Source organism: Saccoglossus kowalevskii, chromosome 21 (assembly GCF_978046115.1).
Source record: "Saccoglossus kowalevskii chromosome 21, keSacKowa6.1, whole genome shotgun sequence".
Classification (NCBI taxonomy): domain Eukaryota; kingdom Metazoa; phylum Hemichordata; class Enteropneusta; family Harrimaniidae; genus Saccoglossus; species Saccoglossus kowalevskii.
Genome location: NC_140661.1, coordinates 4,761,222 through 4,776,917, shown reverse-complemented (window position 1 = coordinate 4,776,917; position 15,696 = coordinate 4,761,222). Strand labels below are relative to the sequence as shown.

Below are 15,696 nucleotides of genomic sequence, written 5' to 3'. Positions count from 1 at the left end.
CAAAGGAATTGTTAAGTTATTATTTGACATTTTTATGAATTTATTTTCAGGTGTCAGATTTATAAAGTCAGAGATATCCTTTCAGCTTTGTATAATTATAAACTGGGCATATTATGAGGAAGTGATGTTCATCTTCAATATCATTTTTATTTTACTATTTGCAGATTCTGTCTCTACTTTTGATTCTGTTGTATCATCTTTTTTCAATTTCTAGACTGTGATTACTCAGTCTGAATTTAGTTAGTACTTTTCAGTTCTTTATTTTTTAGCTTTATTAAAAAGTTTTCCAAAATAAAAATTATTTTAAAATTTTGTAAGTCCACAGGTTTGTCTTTGTATTAGTGTTTTGTCTGTTATCATCATTAATTGAGTTAATCCAATGCTTTATAAATACATGTTTTCAAATTTATCATATATCTGTGACATTTGTCATTATTCTCAATATCTGATAGTGTTGTATTTGTAGATTTCTGTACTGAGTCAAGTTCATTGTATCACTTACTTTTTACCGTCTTGTTAATTACCGGTAGGAAGGCTTTCTTAATAATAGGGTTTTGAGATTTGTCTAGGTGGTTGGTATATTTTACTAACTGCTTTTTAATAAATGAATCGATAGGATATCTATCCAAAAATTCCCAATTTTGAAGCGTTTTTTGATATGCCGAGGATGAAGCGACAGAAGCGATGTACATCTTCTATAGTAGAGTTGAATGAACTTTCTTCGGCTAAGAATTGGTCTTATTAGTTTATCAAACAATGATAACAATAATGATAGCACAAGCTCTGTGAATTTGATTTGTGAGGGTTTCTCTTGGTAACATAGTTGGCATAATCTTCTAATTGTTGTATTTGTAGTGACACTGCAATGTTTGTTAATAGCACATGCGAGGGTTCATCAAAGAAACATAGTCGGCATGATTTTGTAGATTGTTGTATTTACAGGGGTAGCACAAGCTCTTTGATTTGTGAGGGCTCATCTGGGCAACATAGTCGGCATAATTTTTATACTTGGGGTGATACCAGTACTCGGCATAATGTTGTTGATTTTTGTACTTGGGGTGATACCAGTAGTCGGCATAATTTGGTTGATTTTTGTACTTGGGGTGATACCAGTAGTCAGCATAATTTTGTTGATTTTTATACTTGCAGTGACACCAGTACTCGGCATAATGTTGTTGATTTTTGAACTTGGGGTGATACCAGTAGTCGGCATAATGTTGTTGATTTTTGTACTTGCGGTGATACTGGTAGTGCAAGCTTTGTGAATTTGAATTGTGAGGACTCATCCAGGCAACACAGTTGGCATAATTTGGTTGATTGTTGTATATTCGGTGATAGTGCAAGCTATTTGGATTTGACCTTGCATTTTGACAGAAATCTTTCTTGATATAGGAGGATTGTGGAAGTTTGTTCAATTGACGCAATTGTTGTTTAATGTCACGTACTAACATAGCCGTTCCCCTGTAATTCATATGAACACCATCTTCAGCATACAAATTTTCAGAATGTTCAACATAGATAAAATTATGCTCTAATCTGGCCTCATTAGATAGTAGTAAATTAAATTTGTCTATCTTGTCGTTCATCTGCTTCGCATTCCGTCGTTTTACAACTCCGGACACTATGATCTGAGCGTTAGGCATATTGCGTTTGGTTATCTCAATTAGTTGAATAAAGTTTGCCAAGGAATCATTGATGGACATACATTCCAAGTCATTCTTTCCAAGATGGTATACAACAGTATTTACCATCTTAGATTGAATGTCTCTCATGATTTGACGTGCCTTAGCGATTGTTGCAATATCGAGATGATATGCAGAATTACGAGGAAACATACGTTTTACTGAGACACCACTTGTAACTGAATCACCAATAAGTAGTATTTCACTGTTTTTGCATCTTGATTGTAGAAAAGATTGGGACATCATACTGTTTCTGTGTTTTCTCTGAGAAGCTGTAACGTCTTCATTGACGATGCTAGCTTGTTCAGTTGATACTACATGGTTTGGTTGTAGGCATGTTATATTTGTACTGGTGTTATTGTCACTGCTGGAAGGTGATGTATGAGAGTTCTGGTAAGTACATATATGTGACGTATTTGACTCATCTTTATTTTCCATCAGCATCTTCAGATCTACTTCTCTAAACAAGTTGTCGTGTTTGCTTTCTAGATTTTGGCTTACTTCTTTTACACTGTGAGCCTGGTAACTCTTAACTTGCGTATCTTCATCTTCAATTTTTGAGGTGATTTCTTGCAACTCATCCATATCTGTTGTTGGATATTTATCATTGTCATTGACATATCTTTCTGTAACCTCAGGTTTTGTATCCTGGAGAAAGCAAAAAAAAATGTGACTATTAAAGTCAAACATAATATTGAAAGTTTTCTCAAAATAATTATTCAGGGAAAAAAGATGACACGTACTGTGTGACAACAGGACAAGGATGAGGATGGACAGGACACAGTTGCGGACATTATTTAAAGTCAACTTTCCTGTCGGTGCCTGTTAACAAAATCATTCATTTCAAAAAAAATAGGCCAATGGCCTGTTGCTCAACAGCTATTGTACAAAAGATTAGTGCTGTATATGACAAATATCCCAAAAGGCAGTGAGTGAGACAATAAAACATAATGCTAAAAGTGGAATTTTTAACAAAAATAACAGAAATATTCAATAAAATTAGAATCAAAGAGAGCTTAAAAAGAACTCCAGCATGTTGAGAGAATAACATAACATGATATTTGCAATTATCTGAATTCATAATACATGTATATACCAAGTTTTGTTGAAATATGTTGAATGGTTCTTGAAATAGCACCCAAATAGCTTGAATTTCACTAGATGATATGCAAATTAGTTAATTTGCATAAATTTCCATCAAAAACTAAATATATCTGGAAAGTGCCCCAACACATCTATGCACCAAGTTTTATTAAAACATATTAAATGGTTCGCACGATATCACCAAAATAGCCTAAATATTGGTATGTAAATTAGGCAATTTGCATAATTGTCCACCAAAATCAATCATGTCTATACACATTTAAATATGTTGAGTGGTTATGTTTTCATTACAATCACAATAAACCAATCAAAGAAAACTTAGAACTCCCATGTGTTATGCGAGAATGAGAAACAGTTGACAGAACAAATGGGAAACATTACATATCTCCATGTGAGCATATAATTTCAATATGGCATCATTGTATAATCTTCCCATTTTTGTCCATTTTCTGACAACTGTAGTGCATTAAGGAGAAGGTAATAAAAAAAATCATGAATTTCTGAAATTTTTGATAAATTTGGCCACTTTTAGTGACTGGGTGAAGTGTCATCCAAGCTACATGTGTACCAAGTATCAAAGAATTTGGACTACTGGTTTTGAAGAACAAGTCAAAAGTACTATTTTTGATGAAAACCACGCGAGTTAGAGTGCAATCTGACCATCAGTTTCAGAGAAGAAGTCGAAAATAGCATTTTTATCCAAAAATTACCATTTTAAAATATTCGCCAAAATTAGAAAATTGAAAATTTCCTTACCAAATTAACAAAACTGATAGAGGACAATCCAAGGCACATGCACTATCAATATCAGTACTGTAGACCATTTAGTGTCATAGTAGCATAGAAGAAATTTTAGAGTTTTGGGGGGCTAATTTGCGCAATTTTTGGCAGATCGTCTTCTCCTGACAAAATTACCATCTACACTCATCAAGGCATCCACACACCAAAAATCGAGTCAAACGGTTCGTCGGTTTTTGAGAAGAAGTTGTGCACAGATAGATAGATGGATAGATAGACCTATGGTCCGTTGAGCCAAAAATGTAACTTAATTTGTTTAGTTCTGATCCATAAAAACAATAATGAGTCCTTCACAGCGAATGGTCTAGATGCAATAATGTGTTACATCATGAATTAACTTGATTTGTCTTACGTACGTTTTGGATACTGTTACCATGATAACATCCACTGCAAACTGATGAGCTAGATATCCCTGGTATCTTCTTTCTGTCTGTTGTACCACTTGCTTGTGTTGAAGAACTTTTATTAACTTCTTCAGTTAATTGTTGAGCTACATATTCAAGTTTTTTCACAGTAGAGAGAAGTGTACTTTTCTGTGTGTCTGTTATCTCTGAAGATCGGTGTTTTAGTTGGTCAAGTGATGACTTCATATTTGATAAACTACTGGAAAGTTGATCTTGAATACTTTTCTCTTGTAATTCACCCAATTGCTGTGGTTCTGTAGTCACAGACAAACTGGTGTTGTCACTCTCACCAACTTCCTGAACTGGGGAACCTGACAGAGAAAGTAATATAAATATTGAATCTAAGATGATATGAATACATGACAAAGGTTTTCTATGAATCCACCATACCTAAAAGTAAACATAGAACACATTTTCTGAAAATGAAGTGGGGTTTACATTTATTGGTATACTATATTTCGTAAAAGAAATAAAGATAAAGGTAACAAATGCTTTATTCGAACTGTTCAGAATATTTACATATATAATTTGGTTACATTCAAGATAAAGGTAACAAAAATACAATAAGGTTTTAATAATAATAAAATATAAAATGAGATAACTGATAAGGTAATAACAATTATTTTGTTTAAATCCTGTTACAAGATGTTAGGTAGTATGATAATGTGACTATAATATTGTGGTGTTTTGATTTGAGTATAAATTGAAATTGTTCTTTGTTTTCAAATTTTGTGAATTCACTGTTGTGTTAAATAGCATGTTTCTTTCGTTGTTGAATAATTTACAATTTATCAAATGATACATTTTATCTTCTATTATATGGCAATGAGTGAAAATGTGTGTACCTTCCTATTTCAATTGCCAGTTTATGACAACTTAATCTGAATTTTGCAATTGGTTTAACATGTTGTCTATATACTCCTCTTGTTGAAGTGCGTAATGTACGAAATTTGGCATTTTCAATTTTAATATTCCAGTCAATCTTGTATTGTTTTGCGATTTATATTTTCATTTTTATATAATTTTAAATTGTGTTCAAGAGTTCTTCTCCATGTCTCTGCTTGCTTATTTTTCTCCATGTTTTTGTCTCCAGTCATAGAATGTTAAGTTACGTTTGTCTATTTTTTGAGGTATAAAAAGTTGTTTATTGCCGAGCTGTAGACTTTAGTGATGTCTGTCTCAAGTTTAAACAAGCGATGCGTGGCACAGTCCTTGTTAGTTATCAAATTTAAGATATATAGTTTTGTTTATAATAATATAGTTGGAATATAACCATGTCAGAAGTATGAAACCAGAAGCTGATGCTTGATTATGATGACCTTTTTAACATTAAAATTATTGACATTCAGTCATCTTGTATTTAATTGTCAAACGAGTACTTGTCCATATTGAGAGATATTGCTCTGGAACAGCATTAATTAAAACAAAATGGCTGCCAGTCACCCATTTTGAATCTGATCAGAAAAACAAAAGGACGTGCATCAGGGACCTATATAATGTCTAATGTATGTTTCAAGTTTAAATGAAATCCATCCATAAATTACCGAGATCCAGTTCCGGAATGCCAGAAATACTTGATTGTTGATGATTTTTTAGCACAAAATAGCCACAATTCAGAAATTTGAATTGGATCATCAAACCAATACATTTGTATATAATGAATATATAAAATCTGAACATAATCAGTAAAAGCATGTCAGAGATATGGCACTAGGACTGCATTCATTAAAACAAAATGGCCACCAGTCGGCCATTTTTAATCTGATCTGAAAAACAAAAAAATGTGCATTAAGATCCCATAATATCCAATGAACTGTCCATCTGTAAACAGCCGAGATCCAGTTCTGGAATGCCAAAAACGCTTGTTTTTTTTTTAATGATGTACCGGGTATGTGTTAAGTTTGAATGTACAGTCAAGGCATATCTAAGATATAGGTCTGGACGCACGTACACACATGCACGCAGAGGTCAATCCATAGTTCCCCACTGATTGGAAGGCGTTCAAACGGGGACTTATAAAAACAGCTTGCATGAAGCAAGTGAGTGTGATGACACAAGATTTTTGCTTTTCTAGTATGAAAATGGCTGCCAGTTGTTACTATTCATCAAATTATGAATAATGTGACATTGTATTTTTGAAGACATGAAGTACTTACCTTTGTGTTGTTGATAACATTGTATTATCTTGACCAATGGGCTTCTTTCAATCAGATCAAACAGATTTATAAGTAAGTTCAAATTATCTTCTTTAATACGTCCAGTATCTTTTAAATGGTGAAATATATCCATAGCAGTGTTCAGTTTATTAAAGTGATAATTAAAGATGTGCTTGCCCTTTAAAAGTTGCTTTATTCTTGTAACTTCATCCTCATCCAGCTCTCTACTTATTTTATCAAACATCTTGTTCAGATCGTCAACTTCATCAGCTGCTGAGTTGATTTGTTGCACCATGGTAACAAAATTCTTTACTGTAAATCTAAAAAAAAAAAAAAATTATTTTCAAATTATTTCGTTCAAAACATTACTTCTACCAATATGTTATTTTTATATAAACTACATTTGAGTATATAAATTTTGTAATGATTATTTAATATTCTGTATCAATAATACGATTGCAGTTTGATAATTAGAAATCTGAGAACAGGTAGTGAACATTTGAGGGCTTTTAAATTCTTCTTTGTGAATAGCGCCCTCTTATGTTAACTCTTCATTTTCTCTCTATCACCACCAATAAAATTTTCCAAACATTACTTAATAATAAAGTGTAAATTTTTAGCTCTGTTGTCATAGGAAATGTTGTTTATAAGGGTGATTGCCTGTCATCGACCGTCAACAATTTCCTTTTTGACTTCTTCTTGAAAACTACCAGTCTGATTGATTTGATTTGGTATATGTAGGCTAGTGACCTTGGGTGAACCTGTATCAGTTTTGTTCAATTCGTGACGATATTTTCCTTTCTCTATTTTTTGCAAATGTTTTTATCATTTTTGGTAAAAAATTATAATTTTGACTTCTTCCTGAAAACTATCACATTTGAGAGTTAAAGAAAAACGTAATATGACAAGAGGTAATGTTGTGAATACGCATTACCACATAGATATCTGATTGGGTAATCCCCTGAAATGGCTTCTGGGTAAATCACATGTTTTGATAATAAATGTTGTAATTTCTAATTGTCTATGTATCTATGTTTTATTGGCTGTATTATCTCTACTCTTTATAGGTCATGTGATTAGCAGGTGTCTTAGATTAAAATGGGTTTTTCCTCTCTGTCATCTACCAATATATACACGTCTTTTTGGCGAACCATTATTTTTAGAAATCGTTATTTTATTCCTTCACTTAGTTCTGTACTAACTTTTTTTTATTTCCTCTGTGTGTAAGAAATAAACGTGCAGATTTTTTTTAGTGATTGATCCCTGCAGGTTTTTTAACCGTTATTTATTTTCTTTACAATTTTTTTTCCCATTTCGTTGCAACACACATTGGATCAACTTTTTATATAGTTGAAATAAATTTTAATATAGTTGATATAACTTTTATTATAGTTGTGATATGAACTCAAATAAAACATAAACTAAATTAAAACAATTGTGTTTAATTGTACAATTACATTAATATTAAAATAAATTGAACCATACCTTCCCCCTTTACTAAACTTAAACTACGCAAACTTGACTTATATTTGATTAAATATTAATATAAATTATGAAAATAGTGAAGGTTGTCACAATGTAGGTCCTGTCGTCAAAACTCAATGTAAAGTTAAATTGAAGTCGTCACAACGTTCGTACCACACACGCACACACCCTCTGTGTTTCTAATGGACCACCACTTATACTGTTTGAATACAAATTCTATTCTATTCTAGATTCGCCAGAATTTGTATTGGTTTCAATTATTATGGCGTGATTTAATTCATAATAAAAATAAATTGTAAATCACATTGGAACAATTTTCATTTCCCACAATTCATGCACATTACAACCTCTCAGTCAAGAATGTTTCAGTGTCATATAATACTTAAAAGTTGCATATCTAGAAAACGAAAAGTGATATAAAGAAAATGTAAATTGCATTCTCCTACATTTGTGAAGCCCTCTCATCTGATAGCATTATGTTTGTCTGGTTTTCCCCTTTTTAATGGCATTATCAAGTTTTAGTTTTATGATTAGCCTATGGCAGAGATGGAGTGTGTCAAAGTAAACAAAAATGCTAGCCAGGGCTAAAACTGATAAAAACCTGCTACCATACAACTTACACAATCAGTATTGGGGAAAGCCAAGGTATTTCTATAATCAAAATACATATTTTAATAACATAATATACAATGCAACTGTTGGTTTACATGTGCTTCTATTGGAGATGCTCTTCTAATAGAGCAAATACGGTAACTGTTTTATTTGGAATAAACAGTGATGACAGAAATGGTGCTTTGGTATAAATATGGGTATAGATTTTGCCACTATCCAGGTATAAAAATGAACACTCAGGGGCACCTCCCTACCCAGCTATGTAACAACTTTCCCCCCCCCCCCCCCGCGGATTGGACTAGGTACAGTGCGAAGTACCAATATTTAATTTAATATTGCTCACCAGTTACATGCGTGGTTAGAATTACTTGACTGCTCTGCTGATAAAAAGCACAATCACCTTTCAAGGATTTCTGTGAGTGATTCTTTTACATGAGTGACCTGAAAATATAACGCAGAGTAACATTTAGGTTATTGACACGTGCACACACGTAAGAACTATATACACACTTTTACATCGGTTATCATCATCGGTTGCAACATTTGTTTAGGGTATATGGTAGACTGGCCCAGTCGGGGCGATTAATTTGCTTTTGTAGTTTAAATAAAATAAAAAAACGCGAAATGGAGGTGTTAGCGCGAAATCCCCTGTTCGCGCTAACACCTTCATTTCGCGATTTTTTTTAATTTTATTCAAACTACAAAAACAAAGTAATCGCCCCGACTGCGCCAGTCTAGGTCTATGGTTTCGATGGAAGGTGAATAACGTAGCAGGTATTGCCGATAGTACATGTATATAGATGATTGAGGCACAGATCTAGAAGCAGTACCTACACACGAATTGGTGACGTCATAAAATACATGACCTTCAATCGGGGTCGTTTCCTCGGTATATACGAATTGGTATATACAAATTACAATAAAGATACTTAAGACATTACACATAAGGTAAAACAAATCACGTGACAATATAATGATAATAACGGTAATAAATCCTAGCTTAACAGTTGAAGAGAACGCTCATATAGTCAGTCGGGTGACGCCGAGGGTCACGAACTGTGTTGCAAAATGGCTGTGTGGTTGAAACTGGGTCATGGCGTGACGGGTGAGGAAGACATCATTAAACACTCAAAATCACAATAAAACGGGGAAGTGGTTGCATATTACGGCGTAGCTACCATGGGAAATAAAAAAACGCCCAATACAAACGACATGGGTTCGAATCACACTAGATACACACTCACCAGAACCGAAGCAATCAGAAACCAGCAATCGTTTTGGCTTTTCCGTTCAACTCATCGGAACACTAGAGTAGTTAGAAAAATGAACACCACTTAACGACCAACGTCGTGGCGTGGTACACAAGCGTGCCATCAAAATAAAACAAAAGGCAGAGCTCCAGAAGGAGTACCTACACTTTATGCAAATTTTTTAAAATTATGCTAATTTATTCATGACGTTGCAGTTTCTGTGCTCATGAATATTCATTAATTTGTGGCTCAATACATTTTAAAAGGGGCGATATATTATTTTTGGGGGAAGAGTTAGAAAGGGGGATTAGCAATCCTTAGGGGGGCAATACAAAAGAAGGGACCCATTTGGAGAGCAGCCATGCTCCTCGTGTCTGTTGTTACACGTGACCTACAGCTGTCAACTGTGTTCGTTCTTCGACGACTTCAACTGGCTTCCATGTGGGGTAGTATTCTTGTGTTCTGTTTTCCTGACTTGAGTTTTTGAATCCGCTGTTTATGTTTTTAACGTCTTTCATAGGAGTGTCCAATCCGTGATTCGAACTTGCGATCTTTGAGTTCCCAGCGCACTGTCTTGTCCACTGTACCACGAGTGTCTTCACACAGGAGTTAGGATTTAAGTCCTATTCATAGGAGCACTGTCTTCACTAGCATTCAAAAATCTAACTAAACATACTGGATTCGAACCAGCGATCGCTCACATTGCTGACATAGTACAAATCAACTGAGCTATGTGGGTGGTCATGCAAATTAAATAATTTGTTGTCATATTTAGCTTTATTGCCAAATGGTGTTTGCGAGAAAAAGATGGGCAGGCAAGGGAATTGAACCCAGGTCCTCCTGATCACTATGTAAAGAACTGACGCACAAGACCACAATGGATTAACTGGATGTGTTTGCATTTGATAAGACTATATAGTGTGTATATATATAGAAATACAACATATTTCTATTATTGAGTTACAATTGTCGAAAAAATTGCCAATTTTGTGTTTTTACTTGTGTAAACTATATGCATGCCATAACCCGTTAGTGTACATCTTGCCAATTGGGTGTTTGCCATTTGCGTTGCCCATACCTGACCAGACCCTAACCCTAATGTCAAGACACGTTCCTGTTAATAATTCCGTTGCCCATACCTGACCCGACCCTAACCCTAATGCCAAGACACGTTCCTGTTTATAATTGCTCAATAATGATACTCTGTTGTGCACTGTCTGCGGGTACTGTAAAATGACTAATTTTCATTGGGTTTAATTTTCACTGATTTACCATTTCAGGCATATTAAGTGGGTTTTAAATTCACGGTTTCGTCATTTAGATAATGTGTTCTATGCTAAATTGTACATATTCACTGTGTTTTAATTTAGCGCATTTTCCAGTCAGCGAAATAAGCTAAATTAAAACCCAGTGAATAATTACCCCATTTACAGTAAGTTGCATTGATGTCAACTGATTAAACAAGTCGCATTTAAGTAATTTCCACTATTAACAAGTGGTTAAATTGTGACAATAAATGTGTGGACAAATATTTTAGATTAATTTTGGTGTAGACAACTCTCGTTTAATTATTTTACACCATTACAAGTTGTTAAATTGAGAGAATAAATGTCTCAACAAATATTAAATACTTAGTTTGATGTAAACAACTCACGTTTGATTAATTCCCACAATTACAGGTTGTTAAATTGAAAGAATAAATGTGCGGACAAATATTTTAGACTTATTTTGGTGTAGACAGCTCTCGTTTAATTATTGTACACAATTCCAAGTTGTTAAATTGAGAGAATAAATGTATGGACAAATATTTTAGACTTATTTTGGTGTAGACAGCTCTCGTTTAATTATTTTACACCATTACAAGTTGTTAAATTGAGAGAATAAGTGTGCGGACAAATATTTTAGACTTATTTTGGTGTAGACAGCTCTCGTTTGATTAATTCCCACAATTACAAGTTGTTAAATTGAGAGAATAAATGTACGGACAAATATTTTAGACTTATTTTGGTGTAGACAGCTATCGTTTAATTATTTTACACCATTACAAGTTGTTAAATTGAGAGAATAAATGTGCGGACAAATATTTTAGACTTATTTTGGTGTAGACAACTCTCGTTTAATTATTTTACACCATTACAAGTTGTTAACGTGAGAGAATAAATGTATGGACAAATATTTTAGACTTATTTTGGTGTAGACAGCTCTCGTTTAATTATTTTACACCATTACAAGTTGTTAAATTAAGAGAATAAATGTGCGGACAAATATTTTAGACTTATTTTGGTGTAGACAGCTCTCGTTTAATTATTTTACACCATTACAAGTTGTTAAATTGAGAGAATAAATGTGCGGACAAATATTTTAGACTTATTTTGGTGTAGACAACTCTCGTTTAATTATTTTACACCATTACAAGTTGTTAAATTGAGAGAATAAATGTATGGACAAGTATTCAAAACTTATTTTGGTGTAGACAACTCTCATTTGATTAATTCCAACAATTACAAGTTCTTAAATTGACAGAATGAATGTATGGACAAATATTGACCATTATATTTGTGAGTAAATACCTGTTGTTTAATTAATTTCCACCTCTACAAGGTTGAGAGAATAAATGTGTCGACAAATATTTGATACTTATTTAGGTGTAAGAACTCGTGTTTGACCAACTTCCACCATTGCAAGTTGTTAAAATAATGAAATAAATATACTGGTATCATTGGATATTTGATTTAATTGTGAAACTTTCTAACAAAATGTTAACTGCTGGCTTCGAACCCTCAATCAACAATTCAGCAGACACGGTATAAATTCCACAACACCACAGAAGATATTCGTCTGTTGCCTGAATTGTTTTCGTAATATAGGGAACGCCATCGACACTTTAACAAAACTTACCTTGACTTGGGTCTTGTTTATCTCTTGTCACAATCTGGAAACTGTTGAACAAATTGCGCGTCGTCCAGTTTAAGACGTTAGTTATTTTATTATTTATTCATTCAGTTTTGTATGGTGGAGTTTTGTGAGGTTTATTATTTTTTTGCGACGTTCTTTGTTTACTTGTTTACGGTTTGAGAGATTTCAGTTTATTTGATTTACGTTTTTACGGTAGCTCTGAGCGGGACTCGAACTCACTGTCTTTTCAAGCTTTTATTTATAGTTCCATGAGGCAACAGACGAATATCTTCTGTGGTGTTGTTGAATTTATACCGTGTCTGCGGAATTGTTGATTGAGGGTTCGAAGCCAGCAGTTAACGTTTTGTTAGAAAGTTTCACAATTAAATCAAATATCCAATGATACCAGTATATTTATTTCATTATTTTAACAACTTGCAATGGTGGAAGTTGGTCAAACACGAGTTCTTACACCTAAATAAGTATCAAATATTTGTCGACACATTTATTCTCTCAACCTTGTAGAGGTGGAAATTAATTAAACAACAGGTATTTACTCACAAATATAATGGTCAATATTTGTCCATACATTCATTCTGTCAATTTAAGAACTAGTAATTGTTGGAATTAATCAAATGAGAGTTGTCTACACCAAAATAAGTTTCAAATACTTGTCCATACATTTATTCTCTCAATTTAACAACTTGTAATGGTGTAAAACAATTAAATGAGAGTTGTCTACACCAAAATCAGTCTAAAATATTTGTCCATACATTTATTCTCTCAATTTAACAACTTGTAATGCTGTAAAATAATTAAACGAGAGCTGTCTACACCAAAATAAGTCTAAAATATTTGTCCGCACATTTAGTCTCTCAATTTAACAACATGTAATTGTGGGAATTAATCAAACGAGAGATGTCTACACAAAAATAAGTCTAAAATATTTGTCCGCACATTTATTCTCTCAATTTAACAACTTTTAATTGTGGGAATTAATCAAACGAGAGCTGTCTACACCAAAATAAGACTAAAATATTTGTCTGCACACTTATTCTCTCAATTTAACAACTTGTAATGGTGTAAAACAATTAAACGAGAGCTGTCTACACCAAAATAAGTCTAAAATATTTGTCCACACATTTATTCTCTCAATTTAACAACTTGTAATGGTGTAAAATAATTAAACGAGAGCTGTCTACACCAAAATAAGTCTAAAATATTTGTCCGCACATTTATTCTTTCAATTTAACAACCTGTAATTGTGGGAATTAATCAAACGTGAGTTGTTTACATCAAACTAAGTATTAAATATTTGTTGAGACATTTATTCTCTCAATTTAACAACTTGTAATGGTGTAAAATAATTAAACGAGAGTTGTCTACACCAAAATTAATCTCAAATATTTGTCCACACATTTATTGTCACAATTTAACCACTTGTTAATAGTGGAAATTACTTAAACGCGACTTGTTTAATCAGTTGACATCAATGCAACTTACTCGCAGACAGTGCACAACAGAGTATCATTGTTGAGCAATTATAAACAGGAACGTGTCTTGGCATTAGGGTAAGGGTCGGGTCAGGTATGGGCAACGGAATTATTAACAGGAACGTGTCTTGGCATTAGGGTTAGGGTCGGGTCAGGTATGGGCAACGCAAATGGCAAACACCCAATTGGCAAGATGTACACTAACGGGTTATGGCATGCATATAGTTTACACAAGTAAAAACACAAAATTGGCAATTTTTTGGACAATTGTAACTCAATAATAGAAATATGTTGTATTTCTATATATATACACACTATATAGTCTTATCAAATGCAAATACATCCAGTCAATCCATTGTGGTCTTGTGGGTCAGTTATCTACATAGTGACCAGGAGGACCTGGGTTCAATTCCCTTGCCTGCCCATCTTTTTTTCGCAAACACCATTTGGCAATAAAGCTAAATATGACAACAAATTATTTAATTTGCATGACTACCCACATAGCTCAGTTGATTTGTACTATGTCAGCAATGTGAGCGATCGCTGGTTCGAATCCAGTATGTTTAGTTAGATTTTTGAATGCTAGTGAAGACAGTGTCCTATGAATAGGACTTAAATCCTAACTCCTGTGTGAAGACACTCGTGGTACAGTGGACAAGACAGTGCACTGGGAACTCAAAGATCGCAAGTTCGAATCACGGATTGGACACTCCTACAAAAGACATGAAAGACGTTAAAATCATAAACAGCGGATTCAAAAACTCAAGTCAGGAAAACAGAACACAAGAATACTACCCCACGTGGAAGCCAGCCGAAGTCGTCGAAGAACGAACACAGTCGAAGAACGAACACAGTTGACAGCTGTAGGTCACGTGCAACAACAGACATGAGGAGCATGGCTGCTCTCCAAATGGGTCCCTTCTTTTGTATTGACCCCCTAAGGATTGCTAATCCCCCTTTCTAACTCTTCCCCCAAAAATAATATATCGCCCCTTTTAAAATGTAATGACCCACAAATTAATGAATATTCATGAGCACAGAAACTGCTACGCCATGAATAAATTAGCATAATTTTAAAAAAAATTGCATAAAGTGTAGGTACTCCTTCTGGAGCTCTGCCATGATGGATACTCACGTAAAAAATGACATGTATTGGCTAGAGGCGATGGCAAATCGTCGAATGCAATCGAACTCGGCCAGATCATAAACAGTCGAACTCGAAACGCTACCACTTCACTGATATGACATCACCTGGGTCACAATCGCTCACTGTCCTGAACTAACGTTGTCTGACTCGATACCAACGCTTGTAGATCTCAGGATTTCTACCTTCGAATGTCATCAGCCAGTATAGACGTCTCATTTTGACAATTATCTCACCATTACGTTGGTCAAACATATATCCATAGTCAGCTGACACACAAGCGATAAAAAAAGCGATATTTACTATCCTCGTGGCGGAGCTACGTCACAGTGCGCTACCAGTGTTTGGAGTGTGCACTGTACCCAATCTCCTTTGCGCTTTACGCTTCGTATGATATTGATAACAGGTGGTGCCATAGGGCAAAACAATTAGGCTGGTGGAGTACGTGTTGTTGATTTAAAAAATTTATATTCAGTCGAAACGTTCTGATAATAAAAACGAACAATGTAAACAAATAAACACAGAAAAGAATTATGTTACCAGAGAACTGTGACTCAATGATTGAACAACATGTAAATTGTCATTCAAGTTCATGAACTTTCTTTTAACACTTTCACAATTCAAACTTTTATTTTTGTCATAGACAACACCAACATGGATCACATAATCACCA

General features: G+C 34.0%; 1 protein-coding gene across 1 annotated transcript; it reads right to left on the bottom strand.

Annotated features, from left to right (window-relative positions):
• Positions 1 to 254: 254 nt before the first annotated feature.
• On the bottom strand, positions 255 to 15,101 carry LOC146729582 (uncharacterized). Its single transcript, XM_085495463.1, has 5 exons — positions 15,015 to 15,101; positions 8,585 to 8,682; positions 6,145 to 6,464; positions 3,941 to 4,299; positions 255 to 2,330 (listed from the first exon to the last, which is right to left on the bottom strand). Exons 3-5 carry the CDS (start codon positions 6,437 to 6,439, stop codon positions 873 to 875), a joined length of 2,112 nt encoding a protein of 703 aa, XP_085351589.1. The 5' UTR covers positions 6,440 to 6,464; positions 8,585 to 8,682; positions 15,015 to 15,101; the 3' UTR covers positions 255 to 872.
• Positions 15,102 to 15,696: the final 595 nt, after the last annotated feature.